Source organism: Xiphophorus maculatus, chromosome 6 (assembly GCF_002775205.1).
Source record: "Xiphophorus maculatus strain JP 163 A chromosome 6, X_maculatus-5.0-male, whole genome shotgun sequence".
Taxonomy (NCBI): Eukaryota; Metazoa; Chordata; class Actinopteri; order Cyprinodontiformes; family Poeciliidae; genus Xiphophorus; species Xiphophorus maculatus.
In genome coordinates, this window is record NC_036448.1 from 11753239 (window position 1) to 11773660 (window position 20422).

The following is a 20422-nucleotide window of genomic DNA, read 5'->3' on the forward strand; positions in this document are numbered from 1 at the left end:
ACTTGAAAAAAGATTCTCTGGTGAGATAAGACCCAAATTAAAACATACTGTGTGCCTGCATACCCCAAAACACACCATCGCCACAGTGAAACATTGTGGCGACAGCATTATGATGTGGGGATGCTGTTCTAAACCAGGCACAGGGAACCTGATTAGAGTTTATGGAAAGATGAATGGAGTTAAATACAAGAAAGCCATGGGGAAAGAAACCAAACATTTAGCGTCTGAATGTGGGAGAATCTGTTGATGGGAGATTTTTTTTCTCTCCATAAATCTATCCACTAGGGTAAGTGGTGAGTGTGGAGAAAAAAATCCACTGTAGAAAGTAAACAAAGAGAATACTTACTACAAGTTATGTAGATGAAATAGCAAACATGCTGAAGAAGCTTCAGCCAAACAAGGGCAAAACTGACTTGCATACAAAGCGGTATTTGTGGTGGAAAACTAACACCGCACATCACCCTGAACACAACGCTCCAGTTGTGTTTAGGGTAAAGCTTTTCTGTGGGTAAAACTTTTCTTCCTGGATGGCATTAAAACCAGGGCAATAAACACTACAAGAGGCTGCAAAAACAATCAAACAGAACAACCCCAAACATAAAACAAGAGTAATTAGTAATGACTTTTATTCTGAAAAAAGATTGACTCAGGGAGACCTCAGTTAGCCTGTCTTGATCGATAAAGAGTCGTAGAAACTGCGTATCATTTTCCTTCCATGTTATGTCAGTTTATGATTTAAGCTCTTTAAGGTTTGTGGTTTTATTTTGACGGTATGGATGCCTTCCCAAGGCACCGTTAACGCACAAATGTGCTGACATGTACCTCATGTTTGTGTAACCTGACACAAAGCGATTAAGAAAAACAAAAATGCATTTTCGCAAAATTTTATTTTGAAAACCTCTTTAGCTCCTGTGCTTTATCATCATTTTACTGAAATGTTACAGAGGAAGTTAAAGTTCATTCCTGACATATTTAACAATATGTATCTAAAGTGCATAATAAAATGAAGGGGTGAATCTCCTGCTCATGTACCTGAACAAGAACCTTGAGGAGTTTCCTTGTTCTTTTTTTTTTGTTTTGTTTTGTTTTATCAGACATCAGTGCAACTGTAGCTCCCTACTGACCATAACTGCACAGGTTCTGGCTAGTAGCATCTTGTTTGTGCACCACTGAAATCATAACAGTCAAATACAGACACTGAAAAGAGCAATTAAAGTGCTCACTCTACTGACACACAAGCCAACACCACTACATGTTTCTGCTCTGCCAAGATCCGTAATCATCTCCGTTGTTGTGTTCCTGTAGGTGTACCGTGGTGACGACCATCCAGGCCCAAAGCTTCTCCTTCAGGCTTCGCAGGTCCTCAAAGCCCCAGGAGACCGAGGAAAGCGAAAAAGTTTGAGGACGGACTTCTCCCGCTTCGCCCGTCGACAGAAGGGAGCGCGACGACGCTGATAAGTAGAGACGTGGTGAAGGTGAGCGAATGTGTGCTTTGTGCGTGTGTGTTGGTTTGCTGGACAAAAGTGCGGGGTGTGCGTCAACAGACCTGCCGTCCTTGTATATTCTACGTGGCTGCGTTGGCTGTAAGGGACCGGCTGAATATTTGAGGAAATGAGCATAGAGAAGCAGAGGACCAAAACCTGCACATGAACACAGACAAGAAACGCCAAGAAGAGAAAGAACAAATGATGAGGAAGTGAGCAAATGCGCAGAGACAACAAATGAAAAAGGGACGTGACCTACATAAAGCCCCGGACAAACACATGAGCCCAGATGCCGTTCAAACATTTAAACAGACTCCTTCTAGATCTTGGAGGGAAACACAGCAGGGACATATTGGGGAAACTCCTAGAATGTTGTAATGATGCCTTCTTTTTTTTATGGATTTAATGCATTTTCTGCGTGCCTGCATCAGTATCAAAGGAAGCAGTGCGTCTGAACATTCTCCACAGTGGTGCAAATTGGGGCATTTTGGTGTTACATCTCACCAGGATGCAGGTTCCTCTGTTTGTTGTTTTGCAGGAGCTATTAGGCAAGAGAGCCTGTAGCCGGCTTAGCTGCTCCAGCAGAGCACTGTGAACACAAAGAGAGGAGGAGAAGATGAAAGAGATTGAGTGAAAGTTTCACATAAGGGCCCACAGATGAAATACAGGCATCGAGTTTCTCAGCATCTGTGATCTTTGGCAGCCGAAGCCAAAAGAAGCAGAAGCCGCAGACTTCGGGCAGAGGAAGAGCTTGGCTTCTTCCAGCAACCCTTCTTGTTTTGGTTCACAGCTGAGCTCTGCCAGCATCAGAGGGGAAGCGACGCAACCAGATCACGGATGGTAATTGAAGTCAAGCTGTGGAATTTGGTGTTAAATTATATAATTGTATCAAAGGCATTTTACATGCGGGGAGAGAGAGGTGGCACACAATGCATGGAAAACATTTCCTACTCAGACTGTCAACGCCCCTGGAGGGAGAGCCTGGGGCTATATGAATATAGATCAACAAAAACTGACACGATTCACAACAGGGGGGCATAAGCAATATGAAAAATTTCCAGTTTAGTCATAGATAGCAGACCAAGACTACCATTAATAAGCAAATAAAGTGAATATATGCAACCAAATGCACAAACTGAGGGCATATTTTTGTTGACTTTATTTAACCGAGCATTACAGTTTAAAAAAACAAGACAGGTCTGCTTGGGGTTTTTTTACGTCTACAACAATCTAGTCTGTGTATTTTTCCACATCTATCGATCTCGTCTAACAAAACAACTGTGGCTAGGCTGCAGAATATAAAGTATACACTCACTCCCTTCATTATTAAGTGCACCCTGCAAGTAGCAGATTGGACTCCCACTGGCTTTTAGAGCCATCTTAATGCTTCATGACTTCAGGTCAGAAACATTCCTAAACTCATTGTCACATTGAAGAAAGCAGTTTGAGACGATGAGCTTTGGGCTTTATGCTGCCAGAAGAAGCCAACAGAAGATGGAAACTATCTAAGGGGCCCAAGTATGGCAAGAAAATATCCTCCTCACCATTATACCACCTCATAACCTTAAATCTTTTATAAAAGACAGAATGGATCAATTCTTTTACTTTGTTTAGACCATATTGTGACTCTCCCTAATTAATGTTGCTGCTGACGTTGAGATGTTTTGGACCAGGCGACCTTCCAGTCTGTTGTTGCTCATTTGTGGTGACCATATGTGAACTTCTACGGAGGACGGATTCTGACATATAATTGGCAATAAACATAGAAATGAAGAAATGCCTTAATAAAGTAACTCATGCAAAATAAAATTAAGAACTCAACTACTACAACTCCCCAACTTATTTGATTACAGATTAAACATAAAATAATATTTCTCATTTTCAACAGCATTAATTTAACGTGGCAACAATTATTTAAATAGTTTCCTTCATATTTTATTTTATCTCATTTTTTTCAATTTTTTTCATGTAGTGTATCTAATATGATTGTTTTTATCTCAATGTGCCCTTTAGTTTTTTTATTGATTCTTTTCTAGATTCAGAATTGATTTAAAATTTTTATTTACTGTCTACTTTATCAAGCCATTCATATATATATGTTTATTATCAATTATGTCCGAATAAACTGCAACATTTGGTGTCCAGCTCTTAGCTGGTAGGAATCATGCCCAACTACCTCAAGGTTTGACATATTTTACATCCAGAGGTGGCATTCCTCACATCTTGGCTCTAATGAGTGTTTCAATGAGGTACTGTTGCGTTTCTACCATCTTGATCTAGTCAGTACGTTCTCCTCTGACCTTTGACACCATTTTCATCCACACATCTGCTGCACCCTGGATATCTTCCCTGTTGCTGCTGATACTCTGTGAACCTGAGTGGTGGTTGTGCTTGAAAATCCTAGCAGATCAGCAGCTTCTAAAATGCTCAGTCCAGCCCATTTCAGACCATCAGCTATCCCAAGTTCAAAGTCACTTAAATCTCCTCTCCTTCCGGTTCTTATGCTGAGTTTGTACTTCAGCAACTCGTCTTCACCAGATGCACTGAGCTGCTGCCAGCTGATTGGCTGATTTGCACTTTGCGTTAACGAGCAATTGGCTAGGTGTACCTAAAAAAAAAGTAGCATGTAAAAGTGTGTGAATATTATTTTCAACCTTTTTTTTCTTCTTCAAGGGCTCATTGATTGGATTTCTTCCTGGGTTTGTCACTTTTCCCTATTTTAATGAACTGAAAGTTTTTCCAATTTGATCCAACAACAACAAAACATTTCATCAAAAATATTACTTTATGTTTTATAAATTTTTCAATATTAAAATTCAAACCAAACAATCATTACAATGAATGATCCAGTCATGAGCTGCATGTATAATAACTCACTTGTTAGTCTCTTCCAGCTTCTGGATTTTCCTCTGAAGCTGGAGGTTTTGGGCGCTGCACGCAGTCATCCTGCAGCAACAGACAGGGGGAACACAAGAATGATCATGCAAATCTGCAGAAGATGAAAAACAAAAAGTAGGGCAAAGAAGAGTGTTTTGTTAGGATTTGCTTCCCCCTTCTGCCAATATCCGCCGGCCGACTGTTATCATCCACTTCATCCTGTCCATCGAATCAAACCGCGCTCCCTCCTCCTATCTCCCTCTGTTCCCCGAATCATCCCCTATTATGACCCTCGGCTTGATAATGACACGCTGTTGGTATGCTCTGTGTGAGGCTGGTTTAATTACTAGCGAACGTTCAATAGCACTGACAATCTCGTGAAACTTTTGTTAATAGGAGCCGGCAGAGGTCAGGCCTGAATGAGATGTTAACAGCACACAACTGAAGCGCCTGCTCAGATTTTCAAAAGGCATTAATAACACAAATAAACGTTTAATCAGTTTTTTGAAAAAAAAAAAAAAAGACTAAATTGTGCAAAGGTCCAGATGATTCATAAAAAGAAAATAACTTGTATTATTATTTGTGTTTCAGCAACAAACTCCCTTATTTTACCTCCTTCCCTGACATGGATGAATTAGCTTGTTGTATGCAGCAACAGATGAGTAGAACAGCCAGGTAACCTGAACTTAAAGTTACCTGTGATAAAATTAGTGATAAAATAAAGCAAACTGGAGACATTGCTGCTCTTGGCTGTATGCTCTTCCACCTTACTTTATTTGGGGGGAGGGGTGATAAAGTGAAAGTGCCAACATGTGGGAGGCTGGCATGCTTTCCATGCTTGCTGACGAATTTGCTGGCTGGCAGCTTGCATGGTAAGGCTCTCAAAGGCTCTCCGCAGCCTGGAGACAGAGAGGGAGGAGAATGCCTAAATTGAGCTTAATCCCGGCAAAGCTTCTACCCTCCCAATAAGTCATATTGCATCATCTTCAGGTATGGCTTAAGCCGCGCTCCAGCTGCAACACAGATTAGCTCTGATGGTCTGGTTTGCCGCTTGATATCACATTGTTGTGAGTCTCTGCCTGATTTGGTGGTTTACCAACACGCTGCAGGCCAGCTGACCACATACTGGACCAGCAAGATGTGCAAAATATTCCCTCCAAACACTCTGAATCATTTACGCTGCCTTGCAAAAGCAGCGTAAATGAAAGCTTTGACGCTTTCACATTTCGTCATGCTATGATCGCACACTTTTTTGGGGGGGGGACTGGTTGTGTTGCTGTAAGGCGAACCTCCACCCCAGTCTCAAGTCTTTTCAGCCTCCAACTCGTTTTCTGTCAGTGTTGCCCGGGATTTAACCGCATTGACTTTCCTATTGACTCTAACCAGCTTCGCTGTTTCTGCAGAAGAAAATCCTCCCCACAGAATAATGCTGCAACCACCAGACGGTGTGTTCAGTGTTAGTTTTCCACTGTACATTGAGTGTTTTGCATCTAGGCTGAAATGTTTTCTTTTCTTCTTCTTTTTTTGTTGTCGTTCTGTCTGAGAACTTTCTCTCACGTCTGCCGTGTGTCCTTCATGGTCTGAAGCAAACTGCGAGCAGGACTTGTTATGAATTTTAAAGTCATGACAATAGCGCTCCTGCTGACCGATTATTTTACCTGAGCTGTGATGATTTCTGCAGCTGCTTCAGAGCAATGCCACCGGGCGTCGTAGCTGCTTCTCTGATTAATAATCTCACACACAGCCTGTCACTCCATTTATTCTTGGAGGATGGATTAAGCGGAGCCCTGTGAGATCTCAAAAGCTTGACGTATTTCCTATAGTTTAAAATATATGCCGCGTTTTTCGGATTTTGATTTGTAAAAAAAATCTTGTGTCATATGAAAAGTACAGAGACAGTTCCAATGGTGCGAATACTTTTGCGAAACCACTGTAAGTGCGTCTCTGTGTTGATTCTGCTTCATAAATGGGTTATGTCATAGATTCTTTGTGTTTAGCCTGCTGATCAGTGGTGGCCTTCTGCGGCATTAAATGGTTCCTGTGATTATGACCTAAAGTGAATGAGGTAGTGGGTATCAAAATGTCCCACAGTTCTTATCGTTCTGTGACATGACAGTTCAAGATAAGGCCGGGCGCACTTCCCCTCCACTGAATCGATATCACTGTCAACCGTTAATAGAGGAAATATGTCTTTGGGATAATAGAGTCACAGATGCTCCCAGGAATTATAACAACTATGTCACAAATGATTAAAAAAACTATACATTTGTTTATGGCCCCCGAGACATTTCTCACACATCCTGTCACATCTTGCATAACCTGTATGATTTAAACGCTTGGTTTCTTTTATGTTTTATGTCCAGTATAAACTCTTGGCTCCAAATTGCAAATTCCTCTTTTGATTTATGAGAGGTTTGGTAATAATACACCCAAGACCAATTATAAACATGTAAACTAAAAGGACTGCAGATTATGAAAGATACTGTCAAACAAGACAATTCTAAGAGTTATAGCTGTGTACAAACATTACTCCCTGAGTGAAAGAGCAATTGCTGCTGTACCTAACAGGCTGTACCATTGTTGGCAACAACTTCAATCATTTTTAAAACATTGCTTTAAATGTTTTTATGGGTGTGACTTGCTTTTTATAATTGCAAATTTGTATAATTATTGACCATTTATTGTCATTTTCTGTAAATCACGTGTGTTTGTCCGTGTTTGTGTCAGTTGTTTTTCTTTATTTTTCACCATCAATTTGCCAGGAGACTACAGATGAAAATGAGTTCTTCTGGCTAAATGTGGCACATAAACATGGTTGTTTTAATGTACTCATGTTGATTAATACACTCCGTCCCTTATGAAGTCAATTGAAACTTTCAGTAGCTGCCAATGAATCTTCAACACCAGTGTGGAGAAATTTTGACCCACTCATTTTAAAACCTTTCTTTTATGTTTTCCACAGGTGTGGACACTTCTCTGATAACTCAGGCGTGCTTGAGCTTGAGTTCACAATCAGATGGTCAAACATTATCCTCCAGGAGAACAGAATTAATCTATTGCGACAGATTGTACTAAGACAGCAGTGCAGCCCCAGTCATAACACCTCCACCATGTTTGTCTCATCGATCCACAGATTCCCCTCATGGTCTTTTATATGTCGATAGGTTACAGGATGTTTCAGGATGTACAATTCATTGCAGATGAAACTTGTAATTTTCTAGGTCAAGCTACTCACTAATAATGTCACCTTCAGTGACGACGCTGCAGTAAGTTGATTTCTTACCTCCCTTCCAGCCTGTCAACATATTCCCTTTTCTTCTTCCGACTTTCTTGAGCCGAGCGTTTGTTACGGATTTTCCGCCGGATCTTCTTCAAAATCCTCTCCTCAAACTTGTCACAAAGATGAAACGGATGTAAGAACAAGGAAACGAAAAAATATGAAGAGGAGAAAGGTAAGTGAGACAAAAGTGGGTTAGGAAGTTGGCAAACAGGGCCTCCAGATTTAGATTTTCAAAGATGTGAATCGGATTGGCACGGGGTGTGTATGTGTGTGCAGGAACTGCACTACATCTGTAACCTGCTCATTTACCTTGGACAGGGGCAGTTTGCAGGGTAAACTTATGCCCTCTTTAGCTAGAAGCTTCTTCTCATCCTCATTAAGCACAAGCTCCTGCAAGGACTGCTGAGAGATTCGCTGTGCCTGTCAAACACAATTCCAGGTAGAAGAAGGAAATTAAAGTGGAATACTAGTTCAGAAAATTATTTTCCTGCTTGTTGGAGAGCGGGCTGCAACCAGGAGGTCTGTGGTGGAAAATAAGGCACATAATATCTCTGATTGTTTTTCATTAATACTGATTAAAAAGCGGAATAGGTTTGTCATATTTTATTCTTAACACTCTTGAAAATGTGGTATAAATAAATCACTGTCTTTATTTTCTTGATTTAAAAAAAAAAGATGTCATTCTAAGACACACATTTCCGACAATACTCAAGCATTAGCAGCTTTGCCTTTATAATAAAAAAAGATGCACTACCATATATGGATGAAGATATGTTGTCTGTAACAACAGAGGCGGACTTCCTGTTGTTAATAGGAAACAGTTTTCTTAGCAACAAAGACCCTCCCAATGAGAATATGTGGTTGACTGGATTATTGGCAACACAGAAGACAATAGAGTGAGAAGTACTACTTTTCCCAAAGGTCCTCAATAAAGGAAATGTTGGTAAATTTGTTTGAAAAGGACACATTTTTTCATCTCCCACCAAAAGCAATCCCTAGGAATATGAATGAATTGGCATTTTGGTTTTAAGAAAGAAACATGCAAAGTCGAAGGACTATAAATAGCTGCAGCACAAGCTCAATTCTTTTCTTAGTATCTGAGCCAAATAAATATTCAAATTGTATATCATCACAGAGTCACTTTAAATTTGTCAGTAGGATGCCAGTTTGCTAAGTCTCCAAGCTACTGCTCTCAGGCAGCATTTCTACTGACTTCCTTCTCCTATGTCTCACTGAATGACCTTTAAAATCTCATTCACAAGACTCCCGGCCAAATTGACAGCAAATCAAATCAGCACTAAGACACCGTCAACACCTAAAATACTCGTGGAAATAATAATTCTTCAGTTTATGACATGGAGATAAAGATAACTGTACATGCTCATGAAAAATCAAAAAGAGATAGTAGAGAAAATACTAAAATATGCACTTTAAAGAAATATATGTGCTTCAGATGGACGCTGAGCTTCTCTTACGTTCTGTCCCAGACTGGATAAAAGCAGGTCCTTCACTGTGAGCGCGTGGCTTGATGGCAGCAGTGTGGTTTGGCTGTTGGAAAGGTAGCATGTAATGCCAAACTCCTCATGGCAGCCTTCAGACTCCCAGCCTGCACAATGACACAGAAAAAGCAAACGAAACAATAAACCAGATGAATGTAACTCAAAACTGGGTTGGGTTTAAGGAAAAAGCAGCTCGTGCTCTATCATCCTCAAACATTAGAGGAAGTAGCAGAGTGCTGCACAAGAGTTTTCTGTATTTTAGGTCAAGAAGGAGGATGGATCTGTTTACAGTCATGTATTTAAACCCCCAGAAAGTTATTTATTTATTCGGTTGCTCTGCTCGTTAATAAAGCACCACATCTACCTCGAGCTTTCTGGCTGGTGGAGATTTTAAGGGCCGAGAGTGACAAGCGTGAGTGAAAGGCGAGCCTGCAGCTGCTGTTGACTGGTCAAGTGATTTTCAGACCGTGTAAAAGCTTTTCCTCTGAAAAAAGGGGGAGAAAAAAAAGCTGTGCTTTGCAAATGTGAGCCAGGAGGATGTGGAGGAGGAGAGCTCTGTTGCTACAGCAGCAACAGAGTCAGGACATGAAACTGAGGCTGCTTTATCTACAAGGCCAGTTTTGAAAATAAGTCTACATACAAATAAAATCAAGAGATGGAACGATAGAAGTCGTGCTTCTATGATCTAATTTTCGTATCGGAAACTCTGAGATGTAATTATATTTTGGTTGCATCCTATTCAGGAACAGGACTGAAGCAAAGGAGAGAGAGGGTATGGCAGGGAAGATAAGGAGCGCCGCAGGCAGATGAGGCATAAAACGAGCTGATGAGGTGAGGAAGAAGAAGGTATCAGATAGATGAGACACTGAGTTAACATGGTTTGTCACAGTTTGAATTTGTCACAGTTCAAAAGCAGCTGTTTTCACACAACAGGAGCAGAAACTCAGACAGCAGGGCTGGTAGATTATCTTCATCAGTGATGATGCTCCAATTTGTTCCCGGGGTTTATATTCCCGCTGCTAACACAACATTAGCCGCTTCGAACGAAGACGTCGATTGCAACTATTCTGTTTAATTCCTGTTCTTATATTTCAGCCACCATATTGCACTTCAAATATCTTGAAAATGGTAAAACTGTAAAAGATGTAGTACACTTTCATAAAAATGATCTGAACGGTCCCAACAGAATAGTTTGACTTTCATCAATTTATATTTTTCTTCAACTGAGCTTAAGTAACAGAAACAAATGACTAAATGTAATTTTTTTTAAATCAAGCATTTAAATAAATATTTAATCCGCAAGTTTATGTTTCTCCTGGTTCCAAATTTACTTCTGCTGTCTGATTTCCACTTCCTTTAATCTTACATACAAAAAAGATGTGCTTTCTCTTAATCTAGAATATCTTACTAGCATTAGAACATTATAAAATGGGTGCATAATAAAACATTCCCATATGCTTTATCACTTCTAAAATTATCAGGAAAATATCCATCTACCCATTGTCTTCTGCTTATTTGAGATGATAGATTTAAGTTGGAACCTTCAGACTGAAGACCAATTTATATGGACAAACTTTTATGTCTCGTGAAAAAAGAAATGAGTGACGTTGTGATTTTCTTGCAGTCTTAGGCGAGAGGTCAAACTTCTTTGTTCTTGCAGACGATTTACAGACCGTAAAACTATAAACTGACTCTCATCCTGACTCCTTCACACTTGGCTGCTAGCGGCTCCAGAGCATGCTGAAAGTCATGACTTGAAGATGCCAACAAATCCATATCATCCCCCACCAAAAAAAGGAAAACAGAAAGAAAGAAAGAAAGAAAGAAAGAAAGAAAGAAAGAAAGAAAGAAAGAAAGAAAGAAAGAAAGAAAGAAAGAAAGAAAGAAAGAAAGAAAGAAAAGCAGAGCCTGAAGTTAGCAAACCCTCTTCATGGCTATATCTTGATACATCTTGATATATCTTGGGACAAAATATGTCTGTTTAAATATTGCCATTAATATCAAGACAAGACAAGCTTCCATATTATATGCAATAATAGTTTTTATGTGTTCACTGGCTTTTACAATCAATTCCTGAGTAGAAAAAAAACAATTATTTTCCTCTATTCCTTTCTATTGGCATAAGATGTTAGACAATAAGAAGGTAGGAGGTTCTACCAATCAAATGCATTGATTAGCTAATCAACAGCAAGGGGAACTTATCTATGCATTCATCAATCAAGAGAACGGCTGGCATTAAAGCAGGCTGCAGGTCCTTTGTGGAGGTTATCAACAAAATGGTTGCAAAAAAGTCTTTTCAGGGGAAAGCATCTTTCTGGAACAACGTCCTTTGGTCTGACATTACTGAAATTGAAATGTTTTGCAATAAAGCCCACAGCACCATATGACCCCATGCGCAGCATACCAATGCTCAACCGCGTGGGGGGTGAAAGTCACCTTGCAGTCACTGAGCCAGCCATAAATTTCTCTGAATACCAAAACATTCTGAAGTTGAAACTGAGGCCATCTGTCCGAAAGTTGAAGCTTGCCTCAATCTGGGTCTCAGTCTCAGACCAAAGCATGATTGTGCAATTTACATGCACAACTGTCACACATTGACACATTTATGCACAGCCAGCAAGTCCACAGCTAAATGGCTGAAAATGGAAAGAATCAAAGCAGTCCAGATGCCAATGTGATTGAAATGTGAGAGAACTATGGATTAATGATGTCCAGCAAACCTCAGTGTTTTCCTTATGGTTTCCAGATCCATCCATCCATCCATCCATCCATCCATCCATCCATCCATCCATCCATCCATCCATCCATCCATCTATTTTCTAACACCCTAGTCCTTAGCGAGGTCGGGAGGTGCTGGTGCCTATCTCCAGCTAACGTTCCAGGCGAGAGGCGGGGTACAACCTGGACAGGTCACCAGTCTGTCGCAGGTTTCCAGATCCCTCTGGGTTAATTAGTCTTCCTCTCTCCGTTTTCTGACGCAAGTCTACAATATTTTCTCTAATTAGTTCATCTGATCAGAGTAGCTGGGATGATGAGAGGAACTAAAAATGGGGTGATCCCTGAAAAACACACCTGTAGAGGATACAAAGGTCTTGAGCCACAGGTGGAGACTCAAATCCAATGTTCAAGTAGGAAACAAAGACAATGGAACGATTAAGAAGACAGAATACTAATGTGTTAGAATGGCCTAGTCAATGCCCAGAATGAAATCCAAAGGACAATCTGTGGCATGACTTGAAAAATAACGTCGACATGTCTGTGTTTTAATGTTATTGAGTTTGAACCATTTTGAAAAGAATAATGGGCAAGAATGTATGTTTCCAAAGCTAATTAAACCTTAAGCTGCAATTTAAATGAGGTTTTACAAAGTGTTAGCTCATTTTGTAGATGAATAATAATCTGTCATGCTACTTATATTTTTATTTGCAAGAAAATTTGAAAACGATGTACCATGTTATTTCTATTTCATCATTACAGACTACTTTATGTTGGCTGCAGCACGCAATTTCAGCAAAATACGCAGAAGTATCTGATTATAACGTCACAAAATATGAAAAATTATCACATATTTTGCTGTGATCAAAAATATGAATATTTCTTTATGTTTGGGTGGTGCTTTGTGTCATTCAGATGTTTCAGATTTCATTTGTTTACAGTTTTTCTTTCGTCAAGGTCAGCTTATTATCTTAAAAAAGAGCACTTTACAAAAGAGAGCTGCTGTGTTGCGTCCTGAACCACTTTTGAACAAGCTTTTAATCATCCAAATGAAGTGAAACGGGAAAAAAAGAAATAAATGCCTGCTCCCAGACCTGCAGTTAATAGTCCTCATTACACCACAACAGAGACGAACACGATGAAAAGTAATACCTCACAATGTTCTCATTTCGCTGCCCGTTACTTGCACAACCCTGCTGTTCAATTTGTTTTCTTAACACAAAAATTAGTTCTCCCTGCAGAGGCGATATCCTATTTTGATCCGTTTCTGCAAATGTCTCCACTTTTGTGTCCTTACCTAAATCTATGGACACATCAGGCAGCTTTTCTTTTGCCGCAGGCGAGTTCTCCATATCTGGAGCCTGGGAAAAAACCCGAATGTCGAATGCAGGGAACCCTGTGCAGGAGATTGGATGGGGACAGTCTGTCAGCTTAGCCAGGGTGTCCTCGTTAACACCATTGTGGGAGGTACAGGGTGACCAGAGAGGGGACCCTGGCACAGAGGAGGAATCATGCAGCAGAGTATCTAGGAAGTCATCAGCACCACTGCTTTGAGGGCTTGGAGTCTGAAGAGAAGAAGTGCACATCAACTTATGACACCTTCACTGTTTGTACACAAACACAGACAAGAAGATAAAGGTCTGATAAGATATTTTAGTCACGGGCATAAAAGTGAACTTTAAGTGAACTTAAAAACAGAATCATGTGCATGAATTTGAGGTCACATGTGATTTCGTCGAATCCACACAGAATCAAAACTTAGCTTTAAAATAATGATTTAATTTTATCACCATGTTATTAATGCTTTGGAGTGGAGCAGCCAGAGTTCAAACTTTCATAGCAGCTATGGGAAGAATTTTAATTGCTGTGATACCAATAAAGGCTTTTCCATGAAACAACTAAAAGCTTTTCAACATGCCATTTAAAAATGATATTCACAATTTGTCATTACAAAAATTCCCCTCTTGGTAGAATGAAATCAATTTCAAATTCTCAGACTACCTTTATGTTCATGAACTCCCTCTGCAGTTTGGTTAAATCTTCTTTAGCGTGTCGTTGCCAAATGATACACTTTTTGTGGCAAGCAAAGAACGTATTTTAGTGTTCATAGCGCTGAAATGAATGCTAAAACATTCTAGGGTTTTGAGAACAATCCACACATTTTCCAAAGGGTTTAGGTCTCAACTTTAGGGCAAAGCATCAGAGATGTTTAATGTTAGCCTGCTTTGTCCATGTCCAAACTATTTTTAATTTGTGTTAGGGATCATTGTTCTGTTCGTGCTTCGATTATTTGACCCAAACTGTCCCTCTCCAATAAAACAAGGTTGGTTATGAAGGTTAAGAACAACTCATAGCCTCAAATATGCCTGAAGCCTGCTGGCTCTCTTGTGTCACTGTCAACCTTGAGCTCATAGATGGCAGGAATCCAACCAATTATAATGAACTCAGCTTTTTTATTACTTACACCAGAAGCTTGCTGATGACTATTAAAACTTGGTTCCTAATCCTACTATTAGCAGAGATGTCTATTTGAGCCTGTGTGTAGAATTTTGCTTGTACAAAATAAAGTAAAATTTGCATATTTTTTTTAATCATTGCAAATGTATGTTTTAGAAATATTTAAAATGTAAAAAATCCCAAAATGAATAGAAAACCCATTACAAGTTGCCAGAAAGCAGCGGAAAATACTAGGAAAGGGTTAAATAAGAACAAACACAAACAATATTATGCTCAGTCAGGCCTGGCCGCTGGTAACAATGCACTTAACATTCAGGGTATAGACTTTCATTTTGACATTAAATGAATATGAGATTTTGATTATATTCTCAGAGCGACTATGTTTGGAGCAAACCGCGTTGAATGTTTCAGGAACACACATCATTAGGTGTCCACCGGTGGTCACCGTCTGACTCCTCTGTGCTCCCGAGAAGGTTAAAGATGTCCATTCCTCCGTGCTCCTGAAAGCATAAGTGATTTAGGCGAAGGGAATTCTCTGTTTCCTAAAAGAAAAAACATTGTTTTTATAGCTTTCTTATTTTCTTTAGCCAAAAAAAAAAGAAAGAAAGAAACACAATCCTCTTAATTAGGCCATCACTTGTTTGGTCTCCTCCTTCACTTGTCTGATTAAAAAAATCTGTCTCACTAGGTTTTGCCTCCTTCCATTTCCTTTCACTAAACATTCATCCTGAATGAGTTTCTTACACAAAGTGGGATCCTACCATGTCTGTTGTCAGCGTCATTATCCTGACATCAAAGTAGCTGATGAAATTTCAAAGAAACTATCCAGGAGGAGAGCAAGCGCAGCAGACAATCAGATCGATACGCTCCTCTATGGCGAAAGGTGTAGAACTGCCACAGTCTGTTTAAAGGGACAAAGTTGAGTTGCTGCGCTGAAGAACAGGACAGCTTATCAACATCCAATCCGGTGTTCAGCTGACAGCACGGAGGGCCGATTGGCCCAGAAGGAAGCCTCTCTGATGGATTAATTAGAGAAAGTTAGTCAGAGGTGATTTAGAGTGACCTTTGATGCCAATGTGATATGACAGAAAGTACTTGCTCAGTGCTTTCACATTCACTTCTTAGCTTTGCAGCTTTTATTCACAGGAATGTCTTATCGCTGCCAAGGCAACGAGGGAGGTGGAGAATTAAACTATAATTACTGAAGTCTCCTGTCATTACTGGGAATCTGTAAAAAAAAAAACCCCAACAACACAGAAAACAGTTCTAACCTTGGACCAGAAACAAACAGTAGCACTTTTAAACTTTAATATATGTCTGAGTCCCTGAAAGTCATAACAGGGACAACAGTACATTAAATTTTTGAGACAGAACGCAGCGTCTGAAACTAATTTACCGTCACTGCGGAACAATACTTTTTTTTTTTACAATAAGGGTTGTGAAATTGTAGGACGACAACAATGTTTTGGAAATAGTGTCAGAGCGAGACTCATAACTGAGCACGCGTTTTTGAAAATGGAGCTTGAGTGCAGTGTAAATGTCCGTTTAAGCACATACTTTGTTTTCAAAAACTAATCAAACGGTGAAAAGTAAAGCAACAAAACAAAAACCACTGAACTGCTGCTCCATTTAAGAGAAGTAGGCTGTCACATGGTAGTGCTAGTTTTATTGTACCAATTTAAACTGAGACCTTCCCTTATAAATGATTAATAAACACACTTAATAATCAAACTGTGGAAACTTTATAAACAGTAAGGCATAATTTAAGGATAAAAGACGATAAAAGTGACTAATACCTTGCCAAAAACTGAATCAGTGTATGAAACATCACTAACAGATGATCTTAGAAATGGTTTTTTTTTAATGTTTTTAAAAGAAATTTGACTTCATAAATTAACCCCTTTAAGTCGGGCCTCTGTCTCTTTCTGACACCTCTCTTCACTTCAGCAAGTTATCACAACATTTCCCCTCTACTAACCCTTTAACAAAGTTTTTAACAGTTTCCCTGAGAAGTAGCTCGTTTAATTGGCTTAGCAGGTGCTTAGTTCCACCAGGTGTTTGCTAATTTCTTCTGGCTAATCTGAAGGAGATGAGTTGGGGTGTTTTGTAGTGCAGAAGATCAGAAGCTTGGAAACTGTGGCTCCACGGAATAGCTTCGTCCTCGAAGGAGGCATTCAGCCTCACCAAACCTTTGGCACAGCTGAATGGTTGCCACGGGAGATTCAAGGATTTCCCAAACATGGATGAAGGAATCAAAGCAACACTCCAGGTATGTTTTCGATGAGGTAGTAACATTACAACATGATATAAAGCTAAAAAAAAAGTCAATTTTAATCACCTTTAATGTAATTAAGGCTGTAAATCAAAAGTGGTAGTACTTTTAATTTGCAGCAAGAAAGTACTGGGATCAAATCCCATCTTTGGGTCTTTCTGCATGGAGTTAAAGTTGAGAATAAAACACAAGAAATCTTTATATTCCAAACATATTTAAATCTGTGCATTTTTAAAAACATTTATTGTGTCCACATCCACTTTTTTATTTTTCCCTTTCCATCTACTCTATTTTGTATTTGTACGGCATGAATGCTGAGTGAAATCCTGTTGCTTATCTTTACTGCCATTATTAAGTAATATCTGTGTTGTGCTTTCCCTAAGCATGCACAGAATAAGTCAGATTACATTACATAACGTGTTCCCTAGGGAGAAACACAAGAAGAACATGCAGACTTGCAAAGACATATCTCATTATTATCAACAGGAGGAGATTTGGGCTGTTCCCATCATCCTTTCTGTACTTCTCAGAAAAACTTTGAATTACATACAACACACTACTACTGCTCGAACTTCAACACATGATTACACCTTCGGAAAAACATGTTCTGTGCTTTAAAAAAATAGTCATTTTCTTTTCTCATCACATACCTTTTTTACTAGTTCTATACAACAAAGAAGACAAAGACAAGATCTTTTTTGTGCCCGTCTTGTTTTTCTGATTTTCTTTTTGTTTGGACACTGTCACTTCTCAAAATGGGCCCAGACGTGAATGCACAAAAAAAAAAAGTGCACAAAACAATTTGAAACTTTCAAATCATTATTTCAGTTTCACATGTACACAAACCTTGGATTTAGCACAAGTTTCTGCTGAGACGCAGAGTAATTTTCTGCACTGAAAACATCACAAAGGACAACATGGGATATATATATATATATATATATATATATATATATATATATATATATATATATATATATAAATAAGAATGAAGTCCTCTGTAGAAGATTTGTTGGACAGAAAAATATTATTTTCTCATGTGGGCTTTGCAGAATTGAAATGCAACCAAAGGAGTTTCTAATATTCAAAAAGGTCAGATTAAGGTGTAAGGGGTTTTCAAATTAATTCTTGTGGAGCTCGATGCTTGAGAGATATATTCTGGACCAGCTGTGAAAGATTCATTTTTATTTTATGGAAGAAGTCGTGCGCAGAGCAAAGCGAGGTCAACGTATGAATCCAATATGAGAACTTCAGTATTTAAAGCATTCCACTTTCTTGACTGTATTTGTTGCATTTCAATTCACTTATGACCGAGAGCTTGTTATCTGTCCTGCAATAGGCCTCGTAGCATTGCGGAGGCACTTTGTTATCTTTACTGTTGTTCCAATTGGAGATTGGAGAGATTCAAAGTACGGGCTGATATGATCGAACCAAATCGTTTCAAACCTGTTTCTTGATAGCTGAAATGTGAAATGTGCATTAATGGATGTGATATTATGTTTTAATTGTACATTATTATGTCCTACAGTGTGTGAGTCACAAACAGGGTCAAGATGAATTACCCATTCTTGAGATCAATAAAAGAATATGACATGTAAAAAGACTGTGATGTAATAAATCACGTCAGCATTGTTTTCAACAAAATATCTACAGGATATTTGAGACACAATAAACTAAACACTCAGTATTTAACAAAACAAAAATAGTAAGCTGAGTTCTGTAGAATGTATTAAATGAAATATCGCCATTACCTTCAAAAGTAAAGGATTGAAAACATCTGTCTCAAATATCTGTAATAATCTATATATGTTGCACCTAATGCATGTAGTTACTCAAATAAATTAACTTTTCAACAATATTCCAACTTATTGAATATGACTCTAAAGTATTCCACATAAACAGGGTCCCTCAGGCTTTTCTAGTAAATAAATAAATTGTAATTTGTCTGTATCCTTTTTGAAAGGCCTTCCATCAGCCAAAGTTGTCCCCAAACAATTGTGTTTAATTGTGAGTCTGCATCTGAGCTAGCAAATTACATGCATTGTTAATTTGTGGTCCAGGCAGCGCAGGATTATTCCAAGCGTTGCCAATGGCCCCAGGCCGCAGTTTGGACAACTCTGGCTCAGTTTAAGTTCATGTGACTCGTCTAAAAAAATTGGCACAATGTCTTGATGATAGTAGAAAGAGATTTGGGGGGATATAAGCATAGCATAATCAGTTTATCTTATTTTATACCAGCTAAATAGATTAGTCAATTAGACTGAAGGTCAATACATTTTCTGAAGTGATATCACCGATGGATTCTAGGTTCCTCCAAACCTGTCAGGACGACACAACATTTCATCCACAATACGCCTCATTTTTATGCACCTATTAACCAATTCAATCCCAAATTTAGACCTCATAAAATTATATATTTTTTTACATGCAAAGTCAGCATAGCATCCAGGCATCAATCATGAAAACAAAATGAATGCAAGCTTGTTCTTATCTTATGCAGCAGAGACATGTGCTACTCCATTCTTGCAGAAACCTGGCCAAGGACAATAACACATAGCACAACACTTAGAATAGCAGAATCTGTTTTGTAGACGTTCTCTCACTACAATCCTATCGTCCTCTCTGCCCAGCCTGAACTTGCAGTCAATAACAAAACAGCGCGTTGTCTCGTCAACTGTCTGCAGCCTTCAAGGTTTAAAAAGCCGTAGCTGTTAATGCAGCCTTTCAGACATGGCATGTTTTCTCCTCAACACAGACTAATGCATTTCATAGACTTTTATAGCAAGAGAATTCACATCTATGTTCAGGAGTTTAAAAGGATAAATTTATATTTCAATGACAATATTAATAAAACATCTTATTTGTGCCTCCAGAGTTGAGATTATTTTAAATCATTGAATGCTGTATTTTTGAAAGAAATTATTTATGATGCCCACAAGTTGCTTAAAAGATGCTTTTTTATATTGGTGATGCAACTTATATATTACAGATGCTATAAACAAATTTGGTTCAGATCTTATTTGGCAGTAGGGGACTGTTCTGAGTCATTCGGAAATTATGAATCTGAGTGAACACAAATCAAATGAGAGGTTCCCCAAGGCTACTGCCCCTTTTATTAAACATTTATGTGATGATGATGATAATAATAATAATAATAATAATAATAATAATAATAATAATAATAATAATAATAATAATAATAATAATAATAATAATAATAGATTTGATTTATAATGTCCTTTATGTCTTTAGATTGCAAAGGGCACATGATTCCTACATCTATGACTATTGAATATTGACTATCTTCATTACACAAAAATTTTATATTTCTGTCACTATTTGACTACAGGTGACTACAATCACTCAGTATGTGTGCAAAAATATAAATGGGTCGGCCTGAACCAAAGAAGCAGAATTGTACCCAACACTTGTCACAGGTTAAGGAGAGAGCATCTCTCAAGTAGTAATGAGTCTGCAGAATGACTGAAGTTAGTAGCAAGAACCAAATACAAGATTGGACCAAGAGGCTGGGTAGAAAAAAAGAGAACAAAATCTAACAATATTCTTTGAGTTTTATAAATTTCTGCCAAAGCTCGGCTCAGTTTTTCCGTGGAAAGGCAGATACCAGCTTCAAGGAAAGTGAACTTAGACTCCTTGAAGCTATTTCATTGAGAAGGGGCATTCATGCTTGCACCATTGCCAAATCCTGAAAGCCATATAAGCTGCCAGCTGGTAACTAGAAGTGTCTTCACCCTGCTAGAACGCTATCAATCATCATCAGCAAACACCGACAGTTAGACAGGTCACCATCTTTGGGTTTTGAGCTTTGGAGAAAAGG

At 38.8% G+C, this 20422-nt stretch overlaps 1 protein-coding gene across 2 annotated transcripts; it reads right to left on the minus strand.

Moving 5' to 3' along the window:
- Nucleotides 1-868: 868 nt before the first annotated feature.
- Nucleotides 869-15321, minus strand: LOC102216562 (cyclic AMP-responsive element-binding protein 3-like protein 3-B). 2 transcript variants are annotated; one of them, XM_023334883.1, is made up of 10 exons: nt 15074-15321; nt 14732-14854; nt 13153-13420; nt 9117-9247; nt 7951-8061; nt 7645-7751; nt 4362-4430; nt 1989-2073; nt 1547-1640; nt 869-1451 (listed from the first exon to the last, which is right to left on the minus strand). In XM_023334883.1, the coding sequence occupies exons 1-10, from the start codon at nt 15092-15094 to the stop codon at nt 1249-1251; spliced, it is 1212 nt and encodes a 403-aa protein (XP_023190651.1). In that variant the 5' UTR covers nt 15095-15321; the 3' UTR covers nt 869-1248. The 2 variants fall into 2 exon arrangements, with proteins under 2 accessions (XP_023190651.1, XP_023190652.1); XM_023334884.1 differs by having other exon boundaries at nt 14732-14812; nt 15074-15320.
- Between the last annotated feature and the right edge of the window lie 5101 nt (nt 15322-20422).

What these genes read in the sequence shown, in the direction of transcription:
- LOC102216562 (XM_023334883.1), bottom strand. Translation starts at nt 15,094, where the DNA reads ATGACGCTGACAACAGACATG. An exon ending in TATCCAGTCTGGGACAGAAC is followed by an intron (nt 8,062 to 9,116) that starts GTAAGAGAAGCT and finishes TGTGTTTGACAG; the next exon opens with GCACAGCGAATCTCTCAGCA. An exon ending in AGAATATACAAGGACGGCAG is followed by an intron (nt 1,452 to 1,546) that starts GTCTGTTGACGC and finishes TCTACTTATCAG; the next exon opens with CGTCGTCGCGCTCCCTTCTG.